This window comes from Plectropomus leopardus, chromosome 3, assembly GCF_026936395.1.
Source record: "Plectropomus leopardus strain MGB_pleo_1.0 chromosome 3, ASM2693639v1, whole genome shotgun sequence".
In the NCBI taxonomy this organism is placed as follows: Eukaryota; Metazoa; Chordata; class Actinopteri; order Perciformes; family Serranidae; genus Plectropomus; species Plectropomus leopardus.
Genome location: NC_142178.1, coordinates 11,129,994 through 11,153,003, shown reverse-complemented (window position 1 = coordinate 11,153,003; position 23,010 = coordinate 11,129,994). Strand labels below are relative to the sequence as shown.

General features: G+C 40.2%; 1 protein-coding gene across 1 annotated transcript in view; it reads left to right on the top strand.

Annotated features, from left to right (window-relative positions):
- LOC148189916 (uncharacterized) overlaps positions 1-9,400 on the top strand; it is a 28,781-nt gene extending 19,381 nt beyond the window's left edge. The window contains exons 2-5 of the mRNA XM_088075585.1: positions 2,727-2,821; positions 2,954-3,035; positions 3,243-3,578; positions 5,727-9,400. Coding sequence (XP_087931711.1) covers positions 2,975-3,035; positions 3,243-3,578; positions 5,727-6,124 — 795 coding nt within the window. The 5' untranslated portion in view covers positions 2,727-2,821; positions 2,954-2,974 and the 3' untranslated portion in view covers positions 6,125-9,400. The remainder of the gene's footprint in view (positions 1-2,726; positions 2,822-2,953; positions 3,036-3,242; positions 3,579-5,726) is intronic.
- Positions 9,401-23,010: the final 13,610 nt, after the last annotated feature.

Sequence of the window (23,010 nt, the reverse complement as noted above, 5' to 3'; positions counted from 1 at the left end):
ACATAAAATATTCACAAAAAGACACAAAACAATCAAAAAATACACAACACTTCTTTACAAAGGCACAAAACAAGAGACAAAAGAACCAAAGAAATAACAAAATGCCCTTAAAGAGAAACAGCACGACTATAAAAAAGTCAAACATAACAACAAAAGAGGCAAAACCACCACAAAATCTGTGTCTTGCTCTTAACTCGGTGAGGTGGTAGGCCTTCTGAATCTCTGCACTCAGGGGCGCATTATCTCATAATGTGGCCATGGTAGTAGCCGCTGCTGTAGCCTAATGCCGATGTTTTTTGCTGGTATCCTTTACATTGTGACCTCATTAGAATAAATGAGGATGCTGTATTTTTGCTTGCAGTGCTGTTGTCTGTCTGAATATGGACCCCAATGAAGCATTTATTTGGAGAGAGGAGAAGATTATTGCACATTGTAACCCAAGTTCTGCAATTGCATCTAGAGCCCTCTAATCGGGCTGTATGCACAGGATTTCTGCATCTTGGTGCGTTCAAATTTGCATGTGTTAATCATACTCAGCAGTTTTTACAATAAATCTCAGCAGGTGTCTCTACAACCTCCAGGATCTTCCTTCACATTTGATTTCCTGTCCCTAACCACAGCCATGTACGATCCAAGAAAAGTGGCCTCCATTGTTTTGTGATTTAAACATACTATTATGAACCAAAGTAGAAAAGGTTTACACAGGGCATAAACAAATACAACCCTTAAATTGGGCCCTTGATGCACACTGAGACTCATTTTTGCAGTTGAACACTGCTTACATTTCTCCTGTCATAAATGTTTGAGATCTTGGCAGGCTCTGTCCCTGTCCCCCCCTGTCTCCCAGTGCTCAATAAGTAAATGACCACCAGTTACTCAGTCTCTGTCACTCACTGGGCAAGCAGATCTCTAATTAACACTCATACTGCAAGTGTCCAAATGAGTGTCATTGAAAATCAATGCTCATTATGACAGGAGAATTTACTGTGCAGATACATGTGAGACTGTTTTTAAAGGATGACACTGGCATCAAAAAAGAGACTCTTATTGCATTTCCCAAGCTGTGACTCCATTTCCTAATTAAAAAAGAAATGCTGTATTCCTCTCAGCCCATGGAACTAGAAAGCAGTGTAAACAGAATATCCCTAGAGCATCCTTAGTGAGGCCTAGCTGAAATTGAAATACTCTCTTGAGATGAAAAATATAGCAGAGGACAGTTTCAAAATAAAATACACTGTCACTTAACGTAATGGCATGGCTCTTTCAAGTATTTTTTAATAGTTTTGGAAAAATATGCTGCACCAGGGAGTCATAAGCAATTGACAATAGTAGTCAGTAGGATCCTTTCAGGGTTTGCTTTGGTCTTTTCCTGTTATTTTCTAATGGTAATAAGATAAAAGAGAGTGAAAGCATAATCCTTTGATAAAGACACATAAATAGGTGATCTGTTTCCGTACGTTAGAAATGCATTTAGCAAGATTTTTATGCAAACATACAGCTTTCCCATCACCTGGGGTTTATTGCATTCTCCATATTTTCCAGAACTGAACTTTGATGTCACCCACAGATACTGACTCATCTAATTCTCTGCTGCACTTTGTACACGGAATGAATAAATAAATCTAAACAGTAAAGCAAAGGGGAATAAAAACATGTAAAAAAACACACTATATATATATATATATATATATATATATATATATATATAGTAAAATACAATAAATTAAATTATGAATACATTAGCCCTCATTTATGTCATGAAAGTACAACTTAGTACACTTATTTTCATGAAAAGCTTGGCATTTATAAATTTAATGTGAACAGAGGCTACATTCAAAGCTCACATCATCTTTACTCACGTACCAAGTTTGGGTCAGTGAAAACTGACTGGCAGTGCAGCAAAGTAAATCCAACTGAGTCATAGAATTGTTATAAGGCCAAAAAAGTTTTTGCAGTTGCATATTAGTCACTTAAAAATGTATAGCCTCTGAGTAAATATGTTATTTTGTAAAAGGCCCTTGCTGTACCTTTATTTCTTTTTCTTTTTTTATTCCTCTTGTAATTGTTATGTGTTCATGTGACCCAGATGTATTGATATGAGGGTGCTACGTGAAGGTTACAAGTATGAGTCAGTGTTTTCTTTCTACCCAACCTTTGGGTCACTTACAGGTCACTTGTGTGTCTTTTAAAAAACACATGTTTTGACCTGTGTGTGTGTGTGTGTGTGTGTATTACTGACATTTATGTCACTATTTCATAATAACGCGACAACTTCCGATAAACTGACTAATGAACAAAGTCCCTAATTGAGTGAAAGTGACTCTTTGGACCACAAGACATAAAAGCATTTTGCCTGTGGCTATTGCCATAGAGCTTGAACAATATTAAAAAGTCATAATGACCTCATGGGAAAAAATCTATATAAAAGTTGAATTCAGTGAAATGAAACAGCAGAGCACTACTGCAGCACATCAAAGGCTGTCATACAAATCTCTACTTGTAGCAGCTTTTACTGTCTCATGAATAGGCTATCACTCTCTGTCCCTCTGTTTCGTTTTCTTTTACTTGCTCTCACACGCTCTATCTCCCGCACACAACTAGCACACACACAAAACACCAAACTTCCCCTCCTCTTGTTTAGTTTCGAACACACGCCCTTCACAGAGATAAGCCTTCCCGGTAATTCCCTTTCCATAAATCCGTAATCATTAACTTTGTGATCTTAGGGACGAGTCTGAAGGACGGCGTTCATGCACAGAAGCATCGTAAGGAATCAGAGACTACTCGAGCAGAGCTGAGGAGAAGCACCAATCATCCTGTGGTAAGTTTTACTCAAATTTATGACTTAGCTTTTGAAATTATGGTAAAAAATTAAGATAAAAGTGAAAACTGCCCACAGAAAAACTTGTGTATGTTGAGATCTGTTTTAATTCGATTGTTTTTCACGTTACAGTGAAATGCAAAAGAGAGGATAATGGGGTCCACAGCATTGCATACACTCTGGCTTCTAACCGCATTCACTCTTACAACACAAGGTATATAAAGCTATTTTAAACAGGCTGAGACTCATTTGTTACTGAAGTGAAGTGAAAGTAAAATCTCTGGAGTTTCCCTGTCCAAAATTGTGGGAAGATGTGGGTGATGTTCAAATAATGTAAGTCTAACAGTGGGAATGTGCTAAAATAACAAGAACCTTTTGTTTACTTTAAATCTCTGTAAAGTATCCGTATCTCTGTCTGCAGAGTTGGTGAAACTAAGCGTGACTCCAGTGATAACTGCAGAGTGTAACCAACAGGTTACTCTGAACTGCAATGTGTCCTCAACTCAACAGAAACTTTCAATCAGACACATGGGGTGGTCCCAAAATAAAACACCTCTGTGTTCTGTGGACAGTCAAGAAGAAATAACAACCCACAAACGCAGTGGAAGCGACTTTTATTGCGAGTATAAACATGGGCAGCTGTCGCTCATCTTCAAAAGCGTACAGCCAATGGAGAGCGGAAGCTCAAACCGCTACATGTGCAAACTACAATCCATACAGGGAGCTTCACATGAATATACAACAGTGGAGTTACAAGGTCAGTGTTCACATCTTTATTTTATTCAGAAAAAACATAATATGACTCATTGAAATTTGTAAAACTGCTGCCATGAATGTTCAAAATACAGAAAGACTGGTCTGCTTTCATTAGCACTGGTGGTATAGGTATTTAGATTCTTTACTTAAAGGCACCCTATGTGGAGTTTTCTGGTAAACAAACAGATGTATTTTTACCTTCTAGTCTCAGTTTAAGTGTTTCCAAAATGTACCAGGTACTCATCATAACTTTTGCTAATGGAAACCATAAAAAGAGCGAGTAGAGCTGTGCTGTACCTTGCAGTGGGAATGTGGCATTTGTTGCCCCTCTGTTGCATTTCTTGGCGCATTTCTGGCACCTGTTGATTTATACAATAGTGTGAAAGCATTGGCAGGTCCCACAGACCTGCATGTGTGTCTACACATGCATCCTTGTGCATGAGCATGAGACAAGGAAAAGTGGGGATGCTCTCATAAACATCAGCTACTTTGACCTAGTGGTCCAAAACTACAAGTGGTGGAAGGTGACCAAGTAGCTAACTTTTCCTGAATTACTGTTCAATTCAAAGTACAATTTGAGGTACTTGCATTTTACTTTATATTTCAGTTTTCTGCTACCTCATACTTCTGCTCCAGTACAATTTAAAGGCAAATATTGTGGTTTTTCCCCCACTACATTTATTTGTAATTATGTTGCAGATTCAGGTTAATAATATATAATATATTTAGAAAAATTAAATCTGATGTATCACTGCAGGTTAAGATCAGTTAAGATATGTGTTTATACTTCACTAGCTACCCAGCAATATACATATAAACAAATTTATATTTTCTCCATCTTTACCTGAAAGAAAAAGCAGCAATGACAATGTGAAAAAAGAAACTAAACTCCAAGTAAAATTAGCATTTACATTCATACATGTACAGTCGACATAATAACAGAATTATTAACAACAAAATGTGTTTAAAAGTGTCTTGTGTTTAAAAGTTAAATATGTCGTTACACAGAGTGGCCACATTGTTAAGTTGTTCTGATGCATCAGTGTAGCTGATGGTATGAGAACCATTTGCTGCCACTATCTAACTAGACAAACTATTTTTATGTCGGTCATTTACAGCTGTATGCTTTATCAGTGGTAAATAGCTAACTAAAGTAAAGTTTTATACACCAATAATAAGCAGATTGTTTTGTAAAAGCAGCGTTCGAGTTGTCAGAAGTTGGCTGGCTTTAGAAAGGCAACTTCAAAGGAATATTCTTCCCCTGAGAAAAAAAAATTGCAGAGCATCTGAACCTAAATTAATTGTTGCACAAGTCATTTGTTCAGTATCTGCAACTGCAAAACAATGAGATATTTCAAAATGAGGAATCCACAAGCCCTTTGGTGGATTGTTGATGAAGAGTTTTTTATTAAACACGTGATACTATTTTTAACTGTAAGCCTTGTGGCTTGTTAGAAAATGAGCCACCAGTCCTACATAAGTTGTTAATTAATCGATTTGGGTCCGCAGGTCTTTTGCAGGAAGCAAGTGGTTTAACAAGCCAATTAAAGGATCTTGCCTGATGAATTAAATATCTCAATAGCTATAAAGACAACGCCAATTATGCTAATGGAAGATGAGCAGCAGCAAAATGGAGTTTTTATGATTTGGCAGCCCAGAAGTTGTTCTTCTAAATATATAATATAAAGCGATAAAGAATGACTTTTTGGCCGATGAAGACATTAGTCACATTTCACATATCCTTATGAATTACTATGCCCAATTAAAATGTTGGTTGAGTTAATGTGAATTACATTATATACTTCTGGGTAGTGTAATCTATTACAATAAGCACTTTTTTTGAGAAAAATATCAATATGCAAGTTACAATTTACTATATTGATCAAATGTAGAGGAGTAAAGGGTAGAAAGGCAGTAGAAGTAAGAAAATATTTGTTTTAATCCTAAAATGTAGTTTGTAATGTAAATTTGCAACTACACTATAAAATTTGAGTAAATGTACTTTGCCCCTCTGCCACCTGGTGAGGTAATGTGGGGCTTTTGATAGTTTCACATGCTAAGGGGGAAAATTAAGTGACCCTATTGCTTTGTACATGAAGCACATTATTTAAGTTATTTTCAAACCTCTTTTTTATGGTCTACCCATCAGAGTGTTCTGGGATCGTTGAGGACTTCTACACTAATGACCACCCTGCCTGCACCTTCAAACGTGTCTACCCAGACGGAGATGTGCATTGGTTTGACGGCTCCCACAGTCTCTCACATGTGAAGCACAACACTACAAAACAATTGGCTGAAGGGGGCTGGCTGACTATTCATAGTTACCTGGAGAGGAAAAGTTCAAATGTGCCCTACAACTGCTCTTTGAAGAGCACCAAATCTGGTAGATACATTGCAAGCACTTTGGTTAAGAATCGAGAAACCTTAATCAGGTTTAAACCCAGACCTCATGGACGTACAGAGACAGACCGGAATGGAGTTGGATCACATGGACCTATGTGGACATTTTTGTTTATTTCAATCTCCCTTTATGTCACACAGAAATAATAGTGTGATAAGGAACCAGGGTTAAACCATGGCTAACACTGATTAGGAACAATAAGGTACTGAGAATAGTGTTTTTTTTTTTTTTTTTAATCTAGGGTAACACCGCTCTTAATTAGTGAGTCATCATGCACGGTCCAGAGGTTTATTATTCTTCTATTTAGCTTTTGAATGAAATGAACAATGGATTTACACCTTGTTGAGAGGCCGATAATCATTACACTGTAAAAAAAAAAAAAAAAATCTTTGTTGTTTTGGTTTGATATAGAGTCGCGGATGAGGGAGCAGAGGGTATTGGTTTCATCAGCTTCAAATACAAATACAAACACACACACTCACACACACTTTCATATAACCGCAAATGTCCTTTCAGCTACTGGTTCAATTTAGCTTTAAGATATAAACCTTATAGCCACAGATTATTTTCAGGAGTATGTAATTATTCCTGAGAGAGACGAAAATGTGTGTTGACAGGTATGTCCACTGCAGGACGGTTGTTTATGTGTGGGACTGCTATGTGAATGCACGCTTTACGCAAGAGTGCCATGAAAAGAGAAAAGCTGTCCATCTTGAGCAGAATGCAAATCTCAAGAGATAAATTCCCCTCAGAAACACAGAAGCCTCTGTGTGTCAAATATCAAATAGCTGGACACAGAAACGCTGTCATGTAAAAACTTTCTTTGGTTTATGGATAGATGCTGCCCTCTGGTGTAGACGTCTTAAACATAGATATCTCAAACATGGGCAAACAAGATTAAACTGTCTGTCTGTATGGCAATGTACCACTTGGGTGAACCAGTACTTTAAAGGATACTTCACCCACAAAATGACAATAGTAAATCAGTTACACCCTGTGTAACATTGAATGTGTGAAGAAATGTTTTTCTCGTATGCCTCAATGTTGAAAGAAGAATCCAAAAATGGCAAACATTCTTAAAAATTCATTTAACAACAAAACTGTAATCAAAAACATCTGTTTACAAACTTTCACACAGCTTGTGCAGTATAGTTTAAGTGTTATTAATTCAGTCTTATGCTCAGTATTTCCCAAACACATGCATATTTTTGTTTATTTTGCTGAAACCTTACAACACTTAAAACACTATGCATTTGAGTAGCATGCATGGGGCTAGCATATGTGTCTAACTCTGCTCTCGCATTCCATTGAGTTGCCAAGGTGAACCATTCACCCGAGCGGGAGTTTATGCTGAAGTGTTTTAAATAGTAAGGATTTAGTGAAAATGCATTTGCTGATGAAGTCCTGAACATTTGATTGGATAAATGAGACTTGGATTATCCAGCACAAGTTGTGCTAAAGTTTGTAAATGTAAGTTTTGATATATTTTTGTTGATGTAAAATGCGGTCCCCATTTACTTCAGTTCACCAAGAATCTTTGCCATTTTTGGATTCTTTATTCACCATTGTGGCAGTCGAGAAAAACAGAGTTTTCTTAAAGAATTCAACATAACACAAGGTAATGAACTGACATACAAATGGTCATTTTACAGATTAAGTATTCCTTTAAGATGAATATTTATAAACAGGGTTGCCATGCAATTGACTGGAGTATATGTGAACATGTAGTGACAGATTGTATCGAGCTTGAACATAAAACTGTATACTTTGTGTCTTTTAATTTTAAATCTGACCAACATCCTGTGTTGTGATCATGAGTAAGAAGACAGATACAAATCGTATCTCCCATTTCCCATCTTCAGCTAGCCGTCTGTCTTGTCAGGTATAGCTCAAAGCTAGAGGACAATCCCAGCTCTAAGGCTAAAACTCTGCCTCCTAAACGCCTCGTTGCACCCTCTTCAGACAGGACATTTGAGAGCTTTTTCAAGTCAGAATGACTCTCTGCTAATGGTGTCACTAAATCGGTGCCACGCAGAGGCAGCATGAACTTTTAGCAAGACGTTACTGCGGCTGAGAGCCCACTGGGTGAATGACTATGATGAGGTCACCTTGACTATTGCAACGTACATGGACACACACACTCACTCACACACACACACACACACACACACACACAAACACCCCAATCCACATACACTGAGAATTTGAATGTCTTTGAGAAATATTGCTACTGATGTTTTTTTTTTTTTTTTTACGAAATGTTACCACTGACAAATGACTAAACAATATTTACTGATTTTGTATTTGTGATTGACATGTTTACATAAAATATCCTTGATATCTTATCTTTTCTGTAAGCTTTAAGAATAGATCTTTTAAAGAAAAAAAAACAAAACATTTATACATAAAATGATTTGTGATCATTTTCTCTCCGACAATAACAGACTGGAGGTAAATTATATTATTCATGTCATGTCATGAGGTTTTCTACTTGATTTATTGTGGCTTGGATTGTACCTCATTTGGACATCACTTTGCACAAATGAATCTGCCAAATAAATAAATGTAAATGACTGACCGTGTATCCTAAAGAAGGCTCTCTAGAACTTAAAATTTAAGACTTATTGGGATTTATTAACTTGCAGCTTTTCCATCTTTCTTTAATGCCTGTCTGCAAGCCAGCACTCCACTGTGGGTACTATAGGTGAGTAAGCCATCACAATTCAGCCCCGAAGATAATGTTGGTAATGTATGTTTCTGCAAACCACAAATTCGCCACATTTGCAGATTTCAGACGTGTAATATCAAAATCTGTTGAAAATTGACAATTTAGATTCAGGATCAACAAACATGAAAGAGCCATGCTGATCCTAAATCAGCTATTGCAGACACAAATGGCAATCACTGTCAGATTTGGCATTCTGTGGCACTGATATAATATTACCTAACTGGGGTAATATAATCCAATGTGAGTGCAGATGTTTCACCTTGAAATATTACATCCTAACGGCTTACATGAATGACTGGGAATGATCAGTTTTCTGTGACTCATTTTATTGTCTCTCTGTACCAGCTAACCCCACTTTTTTAGTGTTTATTCCACCATTGTATGTATACCAGCATTTGTTTGAGTCTATGCTTTGTGGTGCTTGCTATTGGACTTGTCATGATGTGGCCTGTTGGTAAGTGACTTCAGCTGTGCTTAATTAAGCTGCTGATGACTGACCAGATGCACCTGTAGGAGTGACCTTTATAAATACGGGGTACCAGTGTGCATGCCTCATCTTGCACCGAGAAAAGACCAGTGCGGACTGAAATGTTTTCACTTTTTGATCTCTATGCACATTTGCACATTTTCATTGTCTGTACAGCCCTGCAACATGAAAAATAGAAATATTTGACATCATGGACCTCAGTCTGAATCTGGTTTTGCTCTGTGTGTGAATCTTCCTTTGCTACAGAAAAAAAAGTGTACAAACAAATCTCAGGTTCAGTGCTATTCAGGGACTTTCTGTAACATATTCCAAATTTCATTACTTGATCATGCAACATGGACATAATTTAGGAGGCTTTAAGTTGTTCTATGAAGTCAAAATGAAGCTATACCTTCCTAGCTGAGCTTAATTGAAGTTCATTCTTGACTCTTTACTCACTACTTGGTCCTCGTGTAGATGTAGTTCATTCATTTGTCATGGAACTGCAGATTATCAACTTTATCAGCATTACAAGAGCACAATCTCCACGTGCTGACGAAGATCATGATGCGATTGAAAGCCCCACAATAGATGGACCTTCAGATTACAGAACATTATGTTCTGCGCATCAGAGCATCTTGGTTTTCAGTTACTAAAACAATTCACTGCATCACTATCTCTCTCTCTACTTGTAGCATGCTCTTCTTACCACAAGAGGGAACAAGTCACACACTGAATAGTCAGCCTCTGAAGAAATAATGGTTCCACAGTGCTTTTCTTGTTGTTGCAAAGCTGCAGGGTTCAAGGGGTCCAAGTTGCTGATGGGTGAACTCAGAGAACCTTTTCACTGTGCAACCAAGGTCAGTGTTAAAACTGCTTAATATGTTACAAAAAGCCTACTGCTAGACTGATTTGTCTGAAAATTCACAAGTTATACAAACATATTTACCTTATTTGCCAAAATGCTTTATGTGTGGATTTCTTGTTCCCTCTTCACATCTTTGTGTTGGTGTTGTAAATGATCAATAAAATCTTCTCCATTAACTCAGGAAACATCTTGTGGCAGTGGCCCCACTGCCTTGTTACATCACCTCTCATTGTTGAAAGTTTACTTCTCATGCAAGCACCTTATCTGGACAAAGTACACAGTGGGGGTTGTTTGATCTATTCACCAAGATGTATGTGTGTGTTAGTGTATACAGGGGCTTCAGGTCAAGTTCCCATGGTAACTGAGAGGTGTGTCACTGTGTGCCCCTGGCTTCATTTGTGTGTGTATGTGTGTGTGTGCTTGGCCAATTATCCCAGTGGGTTGTTATCTCCTCTCCGAGAGGTTTACATTATCACCCTGACAGCCTGGTGGCCCTTGGTCAGGTGAGCGGCTACAGATGGTTATATCATACACAAGAGGGAGGAGCGCATGGATCAAAAGAAACACGATAAGAAACTGAGTGACAGACAAACAGCAAGACAGGATGGATAGATGGGGGGGGGGGGGGTGCAGGAATGGAAAGAGGAGATAAAAGCCAGATTCTGTCAACAAACACAGGGTAGATTTATGTGAGGCGCTGATAGCCTGTTACCTAATGTTACGGTAAATGGGAGTTGGCTTGGGATTAATTGCCTCAAGAGCTGATGCACACAGGGATCAGTGTTGGTTGTTGGTGACAGTCGTGGCACAGTTCAAGTAAACTTCTGTCTTCTATTTTAAGTCTGTCTCTATATGCAGTTACATTTACTGTGCAGCTCTTCTTGCCATTTATAGATCATGCACACAGTGCTGGAACCTAATGCATTCTGTACCCAAGGCAAGCACCCCTCCCCACACCCACCCCCCAAAATTATTATTATTATGATTATTTTTGAGCTAATGGGAAATCAACACAAGTAAACAGCTTAGCTAACAAACAGCAATACTAATAAAAAAACAAACGTACAAGACCACAGAGTCTTTTGTTTCCTTCATCCTTTACTGCAGATGGCTTTGCCTTTCATTGCAGCTGCCTATAGGATGATTGGCCACTGCATGCACATTGTGCTCACACACACTATATATGTATATTTCATAAAGTGAACTGACATGCTTTACAACCTTAAGAAACTTTGGCGTTTGATCTAAGCCTGAAGTAATGTGCCTTTACATTCAGTTCAGCTAAAGATGAACATTAGATCATTTACATCAGGAAAAGCAGCAATATGCCACTAAGCTTTAAAAAAGTAAATAAATTTTAAAGAAAATTAAAAAATAAAAAGTAGATAAGACTAGCAACAAAATGTACTTGCCCCTGTCAGTATTGACTAGATAAAAATAATCTTAGACCTTTACCTAAATCTGTGGAAAATGAGAGCAAAAACAAAAGCTTTATGTTCAAATATTTGTTCAGTGTACATAGTGTGTGACTGTGGGTCACGGCACAGCTTAACATGAAGTACTGTTCCCTAAAACACTCAAAGCACCATAATGTCTGTGTACATTATGTATCTCAGGCGACAGCACAGCATGTTTGATTAAACACTTCATCCCTCCTCCAAACCATGAACATTATATACCAGATCAGAGAGTGTCAGTGACTCAAACGCTTCTAATGCTGCCAACACTGACTCAGTTGTAATGCTGTGTTGTTGTTCTCCTCTGAAATTTTTCACAAGGTTGTCAGAGAAAACACTCAACTATTTGTGTACATTCAGTGTTAATCCAGACTCCGGAAAAGGACACTTTCTATAAAAGCAGTTGCATTACAAAGATCATTATATGAAAAGGCCATTAGGAAGACTGAGCTACTGCACTGAGTGGTTGCAATGACTTGAATATTACAGCAGGAGAAACGGAAGCATTGAAAGGACTGAGAATAAAGATCAATATATGCTGTTGAACTATATACTCTTAATGCTGATGCTCCACATGCAGGGCGCAGGAGACCAGCGGCAAAGACTGTTTGTGAATGTGGATGAAACATGTTCATCTGAAGCAGGCACCTGTAGAAATCACAACAAACACTGCATGAAATCTTCTGTGTCATTATAAGATACCGAAATATCATGGCTAATGCTGAGAAGCTTGAATACACACTCTGTTTATTAAGTCTTACTTCCAGGTGTGACAGCAAAATATGGGCTGTCAGTTTTCCCACTTATTTGACAGACTAAGCTTGAAAGCTGTGAGAATTTGCCCTCATTTGATATTTCTACTTGTTTTCACCCCATCTGCATCATTTTGGATCCTTCAGTGTAGATACAAATAAGGGTGGCATATGGCACCTATGTCATTCCATACCCAGGACCTAGAGCCCATATGTGACAGTGCGCATTCTTGTCCATGTTTTCTCTAGTAAGCTGTGTGGAAAGCTATATGGGGAAGAAGAACCACTGACTGAAAAGTAGAATGAAAGGATGAGAATTTACTGAGAGCACACAAGTGATGCTGCAGATAGCTCACATTTTAAGACTTATATGTGTCTCCCTACATAACACATTTAACATCTCTGGCTTTTTTTCTTCTTTAAAGGACATTTCAAACCTAGCTGTTGCATTCATACAGCTCACAGATAACAGCCAGGCATGTTTGTTCAGCCGTGTGTGTGTGTGCGTGTGTGAAAGGGAGTAACTGCATGCACTTGTAGCCTTGGTTGCCCTGGGACACCAAGTACAGTTATAATCCAGGATGTTTGACCTTCACTGTGCAGAATGATGTATTTGCAGAGTTTGACACTTGAGGCTGTTTTTGCTTTTGCATTTCTCTGTACTCACAATAGACCTGAGTATAAGAAATGTGCAAGCAGGCATCAAAACAAGTTAAAGCAACAGGAACTGTAAACCATAAACTGTATACAGAAAGTGGATGTCGCCATCATGATGTCCCTCACTGGTTTGTGGATTTTTATTTTGAGTTTGGCATTTTTAACCATTACCATCTTGTTTTTTTGGAGCTTTTAGTTGGTACCAACTGCCACCAACTGGTAGCAATATGTAAATGATGGGGTAGCCATGCCTTAAAGTATACCTTGCTTAATTGTTTATTTTACACCAAGAAATGACTAGAATTTAGACAAATGAACATCATGCTGTATTGTAGGAAATCTAATGAGGTTATAAATCGAGTAAAAAGAAGGGTCATATTCTCGTAGACTAGCACAGTAGTTTGCAACCCTTTTTTTTGTCAAGAACCCCTAAATTGATACACATGATGTCATGGACACCCATTGGATTAGATATTGTTTTGAGGACCTCCATTTGAAAATATTTGAGTTGTTAAATATGATGAAGATCAGAATTGTACTATTGTAAATTACAATTGTAGAGACAAACATGAAGGTTGTGAAACCCCTTGTCAGAATAGTCACTCTAATGACTCACACTTCAGGCATGGGCGGTATCGAGGTATAATGGTATACCAGGATATTTAGAAATCATTAAATTATTAAATCATAATTATCATTAAATTATAAACACAGTCAAAAATACAGGCCCCCATTTTTCTATTAAGTGAAGCTGTCCAGCAGAGTTTCAGGAGCAGGACCACACCTCAACTGTGCCTCTTCTGGGTTAATTACCCTCCTAACCCGCTCCTCCACTTTCGTTCTTGTATTCTGCTTGAGCACGTACCGACACACCACCGAGCTGAAGTCAGGATATCAAAAAAGGAAAGAAAGAAAGAAAGAAAAGAGAAACAAAGGAAGCAAGCTGAGGGAAGACAATGGTTTAAGCTAATACCAGCAATTTAGATTCAAGACAGTCAGCCAGCAGGAGTCTAACATGGATTATATGTGTATTTTATATAAAAGTGTATCATATTCATAAATTACTCAGCATCATAGGTACAATCTCAAATGACATTATTTTTACAAATATTACCTCGCTGTAAAGTCAGTCAACTTGGAGCGATATTTAGCTAATTTCCCAGTGGGCTATTTTAACATTATTGATATCAACAGATTCATTACAATCTCTAGATTCATATGATATAACTGACTTCAGGCATTAAAAGCTAGCTTGCTAATGCCCTACAAACACAGTGTATTAAATTCAAGTAAGATTATCAGACACAGAAAGTAAAAAAGTGGCAGGCCCTTCAACATCTGCTCATGTTTCTGAGGATGTGAGACGAGGTGAGCTCATATTGTGGCAACTAAAAGTAGTTTCCAAGCAATCATTTGTGGTAGTTTCAACTGAAATGCACTTAGAAACAGGAACAACAATTATCCTAAAGCAGGACAAGACTCTAATATTCATTCTGTTTGCTTTCTTGCTTGTAGGGTTCAGTCCTAGCAGATAGAGAGGAACAGGACATGTCAGAGGATGAAGGAAGTGAAGAGTATGAGGGTAGTGAGAGTGATGGAGAGAGGACAGGAGAAGGTGAAGAAAGTGAGGGAAGTTCATTTGAGCACTTGCCAGTGTGGTTGGCTTGGGCCGTGGTGATGGGGACCAATTAAATATGTTTTCATGGGGCTCAGAATTCCTGGCGACATTCCTGTTCCGGGGTATAGACTCCATCTCCTTGTCCCCATCGGATGATGATCTGTTTTGACAAGGCCAGAACAACCACCCTCAACGTTTCCATCAGGCCATGCTGGAGTGGCCAAGATACGACGCCGAAAACTTCTCTATCACCTCCATGCCGGAGAGACACTGACCTCCGCCGTGCAACTGCCACCCGGTGAGCGCCCTCTGCCCTGTTGCCACTCGGTTTCCTCCACGATCCATATTCGCCTGGTTCTTCTCTGCTCACCATACATGGCTACAGTTCAGCCGATGACTCCTCCATGACTCCGTGGTCACCAAAGAGTGGCCCTGCATCGCGGCTTGCGGCCGTTCACAGCGTCACCATCCTCTGCCGGACTGCCGGCTGCCTTCAAGAATATCCGACTGGACAGTGGCCACCCTTCAGCAAGCACTGAGGGACAGGGGAATCCCTTTTACAGAACGGACAGTAACGTCAAACTTTTCGATTCTCTGATGTCAGCGTGCCGTGGCCGCTCTGTTAACATCAATGCTCTTCTGGGTGACGTCATTACAGCGCCCCCCGCTGTGTGCTGTGACATCAGCATCTCTGTTAAAGGGCCAGTTCGCCCACACCCGCCTCTCAATGACCAGCGGAACAAGCTGCAGGGGAAGCGGGATGTGCACCTTCGGGCAAATCACGAGGCACCGGAGCCAGTCAACTCTCCTCAGTCCCATCTGCCACAGCGGTCATATTTGCCCAGGACGTCAGCAATGTCGTAGTAGCGATATCTACTTCGCATGCTCTATGGGCCAGTAGATCCGGGTATTTTACACATTTCTAAACCCGGAAAAAGAGCTTTCTCTGCTTCATGGACCACTGAGTAGCTCCCATAGGAATGAACAAGACCCCACCCCCATGGCTGTATCCAGATTTATAATGGATCCATGCTCCCACCGGCTTGCCTCACATGGGGATCTCGGCACCGGGATGCCTGTGCCCTCAACTGTTCTCCCACTTCCATTTGAGGGACTTGCTGGTGTTGGCACATCTGGCACCTGTGCCACTTCCTGCTCAACCATGCTGTCTACAGCACCTCACTCTCCTTGGGGCATCTGGCACCGGGCTGCAGGTACCCTCCATTGCTCAACCTCAACACCTGCAGCAGTTCACTTTTGCTGGGGCGTCTGGCACTGGGATGCCAATGCCCCTAGCCATATATGCTTGGCAACCGCACCACTTCACTCTTGCTGGAGAATCTGGCACTGGGATGCTGTTGCCCCCAGTTGTACACACACAGCTACCTCAATAGTTTACTCTCCTTGGGGCATCTGGCACCTTGCCACGGCTAATCCTCCCATCCGCAATCCTAAAGCTTTCATCTTCCGTCTCTATCTGATTCTTGATGGTAATTACATGGATCTTGCGCATCTTCTCTTGCCTTCTCTTCACCAGCCTCCTGTGGACAGATTTCTTGAAGGCCACGAAGAGCTCCCCCAACAGAGGGCTAGTTGTGCAGCCCTGCAATGCTCCTTATGTGGTGCTCCCTCTCACCCAGCCTCCTCTTGCTCTATTCCCATCCTCACCAAGCTCCTTTCCCTCCTGGGCCTCCTAAGTTTTGCACTCCGCATCATTCCCCAGGGGCGAGCCTTCATATCTCACCTGTTATCTGTCACTTCTTCTGTCCCGTCACTCTTGACCTCCATCTCTCTTGACACGTCAGGACGTGCCAAGATCCGCTTCTGGCTCTATCTTCTTGGCAACCGGAACAGCATCTCCTTCTGGTACCACGACCGCCTGACTCACCCTCACAACATCAACCTGTTCACTGACGCAGCTCCTTCTGCCAATTTTGGGGGCTTTCACAACAGAAGATGGCTAGTAGGCAAATGGCCCCCGGAGCTGGAAAGAGAATGCCAGGTCACTTCAGCTGCTCTCTTCGAGATCTACCCCATCATAGTCGCTGCCATCTTGTGGGACCATGAGTGGTGCCACGAATGGTGCCACAAATGGTGCCATCTACCATGCCGTTCTTGCGACGGCTAACCTGGCACTCTTTCACACACCAGTACATCCTTTGTGCAGCACACGCACCAGGCCACTTCAACGCTATCGCTGACTCACTCTCTCGTTTCTCTTTCAGAAGTTCAGAAGCTTGGCCCCTTGTACAAACAAACACCCGACTCCGGTTCCTCCATATTCAGCCTCAACTTTCTACATCTAAATCCGGCTCTAATGCCCCAGATCATGGAATACCAGAACTCCATTTTCAATGGCCTGTCCCCTGCAACTCTGTCATCATATTGGTCTGCTTGGAATTGTTTCCACCACTTTCACGACAGGCATAACATAACTTTTCCATCGCTTCATCTCATCACCATAACCTACTTTATCACCCACGCCCATTCTGCCCTGGGAATCAAAACTCAGAACATCAAAGTCTACCTCAACGGCATTTTGTTTATCTTCAAACTCCAAACCAGCAGTCCCGGCCAAGCTCATGGTCACCCCCAGATCACCTCACTGCTTCCATTTCTTCCACTAACAACAGATTTGCTGTCCTGCTGCATTCACACCATCCGCTCTGGATATAGCATTCCTGACGTAACCCAAACTCTAGAAGCTATGTTCATTCTCACCTTCTTTGGTTTTCTCAGATGCTCAGAATTCACTGCTTCGCTACGATCCACGTCGGCACTCCTGCCTTTCGGACCTTTCCTTTTTCTCCAACGACATCATTGTTTATTACATGAAAAGAACCAAAGCCAACTAATCGGGCCAACCCACTCCTGTCTTATACTTAAACATTCAGTCAGTACTAAACCCCTTCCTAATTCTCTCCAACTACTTACATTTCCGGACATCCCAAAGCACATCCAGCCAGGTGGTTACCTGGTTTTGGTTCCACCAACACTTCCGTCACATTTTTTCTTTGTCTGGCATCTCTCCCATACACTACTCCGAACACTCCTTCAGAATTGGAGCTGCCACCTTGGCCTCCCGCAGTGCCATTCCAGAACACTTGATTCAGATAATGGGCCAATGGTCCTCCTAAGCCTATCACCGTTACATCTGTTCTGACTTAAGAGATCTCAAATCTGCTTTGTCCACTCTCAAATAATGTGCACATTTGGCGGTCTGTTGTGCCTGGGAGCCATGGCAGATTCCCCACCGAAGCTTCCCCACAGCACACTCAACTATCCATCCCACAATAAATAATTCATCCATCCATGTTTATACCAATCCTATTTATGTCAATAAACTGTCAAATTGATCTTCTCACTGAAGGTGTGGTCCTTGCTAGTGAAGTGAAGCTTTCCAGCAGAGTTTCAGGAGCAGGACCACGCCTCAACCACGCCTCTTCCGGCTTAAATACCGTCCTAACCTGCTCCTCCTCTTTTGTTCTCATATTCTGCACCCTCCCCACCTCCCTTACCCTCTTTCCCTTGTTTCCTCTTCTCTCTGTAGGGTCCTAGGGGGTCTGTCATGCCCGGAAGCCATGGCGGATTCCCCACCGAAGCTTCCCCACACCACACTCAACTATCCGTCCCACAATAAATAATTCATCAATCCATGTTCATACCAATTCGATTCATGTCAATAAATTGACAAACTGATCTTCTCGTTGAAGGTGTGGTCCTTGCTTGTGAATCTCATACTGGAGAGACTTTAATGAGGATGTTTTGCATGCTGTATACATCGCATGCCATACGTGACAGATCCTTGATTTTGCAATGTCTGTGTAAGAAACACAAGACAGAAATGTGAGTTTGAAACTAAAACCCTCTCATTAACGCTGTTTGAAATCTTTCCGAAGACTGAAGTTGGCACTGAGTGAGCGCTCATTTCAATCAAGCGCCATTGTCAAGAGGATTTGCCGCTTTTCAGTCTTTGAGAGAGGTTAGGACTGACCTTCTTGTTTGGGAAGTACTGATTGGTGCTGTATACTTGCTTATATAACTAAATTTCATCTTCTGGGAGCTAGACTGTAGGCAGTAGATGGGTAGTTAGGTAATCATTTACATTACCTGTTGCTCCTTAACGAACTCCAAAATATGAGTACAAAATTGACTCAGAGGCTGTAACAGGAACCCCACTGGCATTTGTTGGCATGTGCTCAGTGGCTCTCTCTCCCACTCACATCATCAAAGGAAAACTGGTCCATTTCTTTGATCAAAGTCCATATAAAGTATCAATATTGAGAGGCTGGCTAGATATTGTTGCACACACTGTTTTTCATTAGTGCATACAAACAAATCATTAGCCTCAAAATTGACTATGTCTTCTAGTTTACCCTCATATGGAGCTGGTCTTGGCATTTCCTACTTCCAATCTATTAAATATTCATAGCTTATTGAACCATTCCAAGAAATTTGTAATCAATATTCTATCTATCTTTCTGTATAATTGTATCTAAATACATGAAACCAAGCTGACGAATGGCTAGTGTCTTACCATATATCAACAACAGTAACAAGTTTGAGGAGGTGGCTGACTGAGCCAGACTTAAATCAAGACCTTTTGAATTGTAAATGGATCAATAAAAGCCCCATTTACCGTATTTGTTACATAACAAGCCTTCTCTGGAGGATTGCAATCACCTCCAGGTCTTGCATCAATGGGCTGCTGATTATCTTGTATCAGAAAGTCATCTCATCTGCTCTCCATTTTTATCACCTTCCCATTTATCTTACTTTGCAGCATGGAGAAGAAAGAGAATTCTTGGTAATTTGTGCTCATTCTCATTGCCAGGTCTCACCGCCCACCATCCATTCTCCGCATGAACAGAGGGGTCAAAGCACTAGAGGCAAGACTGGTGTCTGATTGACATGGTTCAGTGTGCTCGGAGAAAAGCGTCCAGATGGTCCTTGTTACTGTGAGACCCCAGCAGCTACAATATGCTCCACTGCTTCCTGCCACTGTTTGTGTGTCTGTGAAATTATGTAACCTGGGGATTTATGCAACACCTGGCAACCCTGACCACCAAAACACCACTCCGCATCTTCACTTATTCTAGTAATTGCTTGAAAGCTATGGGAGCTTGCCCGGCTCTTTTGTATTGATAAAGAAACTGCCATATCCATTAGATCTGAGTGCAACAGATGTGACCGAGAGGGTAAGAGGAAGTAGAGGTGGAGTTGTTTGGTGACTGGCGCTGATTAAGTTGAATGAAAGGACGATCGCAGGTTACTGTTTGAAGAGAAAGGAACCTTAAATGGAGGTGGCTTACTCTTCAAAGGGGATCATCCTCTTAAGATGACAGTCTGTTCTGAAATTCTTCTTTATTCACAGTATAAAAAAAAATCTGAGACTCTCTGTGGTCAAAATTTTCTTTTCACATTCCATGTAGTAGATGACTTACTAGTGAACAAGTTGCAAAGTTCGTACAGGAAAGGCATTCATTGAGGTCAGAGGCAAGCAGTGTTAATTTTCCTATCTCATCTCTGTATTAATTTCCCACAGAATCACCTCTTGTTTTGACATTTCTGTGCGCCACAAAGTATATCTATATGTGGTAATTAGTTCTTGTGGTACTTTGTGATCTGATCATCTAATTTCTGCAAATGAAAAGCACCTCATTAGTGAAGGATGGAGGTTATGAAACAGAAGAAATCAAATGCCATGTGGGTTTCTTTCACAGATGGTATTTCATTTCAGTCTTAATACCTGCAATAGAAAGTTGAATCATCTTAAATCAAAAGTTTAAACTGGATATTCTGTGAAACAGACATACCGCCACACCTTCTATCAAAAGGTACTACAAAAAAATAGAATTATCACCTCATGGGTTGTGTGACTTTGCAAACTAGTCAAGTTAAAGAGATTAGATTAAAGGATTACCTGTCCAGATTCATATTTTTTCATGACTGTTGACAATCCCTCGAATATGGATGCTGCACCAAAGAAGCTACAAATTCTAAAATGTTAATGTTTCACACACATCTTACCCCCAGAACCACACAAGATCCACCAAAGGCCACCAAATTCTAACTAGTTTATTTTTGAGTCAAAGTGGACATTTGAGGCAAAGTTGAAGACATTCCTTCAAGGTATTCTTGAGATAAAGCATTTATGAGCATGAGAAAGACTTCATCAATTCATCCTTGACTCAAGGTGAATTTTTGTGGCAAATTTGACGTAATTCCTTCAAATTGTTCTTGAGATATTGTGATCACAAGAATGAGACAGACAAGGTCACAGTGACCTTGACTTTTGACCAAAATCCAATCAATTCATCCTTGAGTTAAACTGGATGCTTATACCAAATATGGAGAAATTTCCTTGAGGCACCCTTGAAATATCGTATTCACAAGGATGGGCCTCCAGCCAAGGCTGCAGCTAGTGTGGAAGTGATATTCGAGCCATTTAGGAAAAAGAAAATAGAATTATTGTTTTGTAGTAATGTATTATTGATGCTAACTATTTCTAATATGTCTTTCAGGATGGCTTTCTGACTTCTAATATATGACCTTTTTTGTAAAGAAATTCAATATGCAGTACACATTAATGTCATGAAACACCCAGAAAAATATTTAACATATCACATAAGAGACGATCGCCCTTACATGAAAAAGGACAGCCTCACAACCTCTGTGTGTCCTGGTGGAGGACTTTAAGGACCTCGACATCTATGTTCACAACAGACTTAACTGGAAGACCAGCACTGAGGCTGCATTAAAGATGGGGATAAGCAGACTCCTCACATTTCCTGAAAAAGTAGAGCTCCTTTAACGTGTGCAGCAAGCTTCTACACTATCAATAAATGTAATTTCCTTTTCAACATTCCACTGAATTGCTCCCTCATTTCTTCAGTTCTAACAAGTCACACTGCAGAGCGGGAACCCAGCAAATGTGTTAATTAAATGTTGATAATAATCAGTGATAGTGCAGGTTACTGTAACATCGTACACCATGTACACAAAAAACCCTTCATCAGACCCTCTGAAATAAATAGCACATTTTGCATTCACTCACATTTGGTATTCTGGACAAGTCCACAGAAAACCATCTGATGAAAAAGACAATGGGACGAAAACAAAGACAGCATGCCAGACAAAATGTTCCTTGCAAACGCAAACACAAGGCAAACACACACAGCGCATTCATGCACTTGTGCAAGGCACGTGCAAGTACACAAGCGGATAAAATACACAAACACACACATTACACACCTCCATTGGACATTGTGTTTCTGTTGACATTGCTTCAGCTGGAGGATGTGCATCTATGAAGTGTTTTCATGATCAGCAACCAGTCTGATTTCATTCATACGTCCTATTTTGGACAATTGTTTGCAATGTTCTGTTTTCCACAAACACACACATACACAATAGACACAAACATGCATAACGCTAACAATAGGCCTTTATTTATGCTTAGCTACCACACACACGCACACACACACACACACACACACACACACACACACACACACACAGAATGCAAATGCACACCTGCACAAATATACACGTCTGTCTACTAGACTAAGTATTGATTTGTGGCAGTCAGCCATTTTACCTGTCTGCATATAATTGCACAACATCATCTGGTCAGTGACCTGGTCAGATTGTGACACGATATATATCCACCCCATGTTGTTTTTTTTTTAAAAATAAATCTCCACATGAAACTAAATAGGTCATTGAGCAGAGTGTTGACTTCAGATCACATTCACATCCTATGACAGTTCATGTGTCACAGTTTCACATTTGACACCCATACACAGAGAGAATGAGACACACACAACTCTTCAGCCAAACTGTATTTGGGGTAAAAAAAAAAAATATTTATTTTAAAAATCAACATCACACCATATTAGAGTTTTTACTCATTAATGTGTGTGTGTGTGAGTGTGTATGGTTTTGGCAGAAAAAAATGTCTGTCCAAAGGACATTTGGGAGACCAACAGCCAGCTTGCATGACAGATGGAAATAGGCACTGCGAATGGCTGCCGTGCTGAGAGCTGACCCTCAACACAACATATTGAAGCCCAACATGTCATTGCCATGACTGACTGCCACACCTGAAACTGTTGTGCATTTGACAAATAAAACTGTAAACTTGAACTTCTGGTCAAACTAAAAGTCTGCTAACTGACAGAACTTGTGATGAAGCAATTCAGCATTTACTTACCATTTTCTACCATTCACCCATGGTAGAATGCTGCTTGGCTTATTGAATTTTTCTCACACAGGTAATATTACATCCTTAATTTTCTGGTTCAGTGTGGCCCCATCAATCAGTTTGCATTGATTTATTGAATTGACTGATATAGTATAGATTCATATTGTAATAGTCACAAGTTTCAAAATTGTTCAAGTCTTCATATCAGTAAACAAAGATTACAAGAAAAAACATCCTCTGATTGAGTTACAGTTAAAAGTCATGGCTGCATAAACAAGAA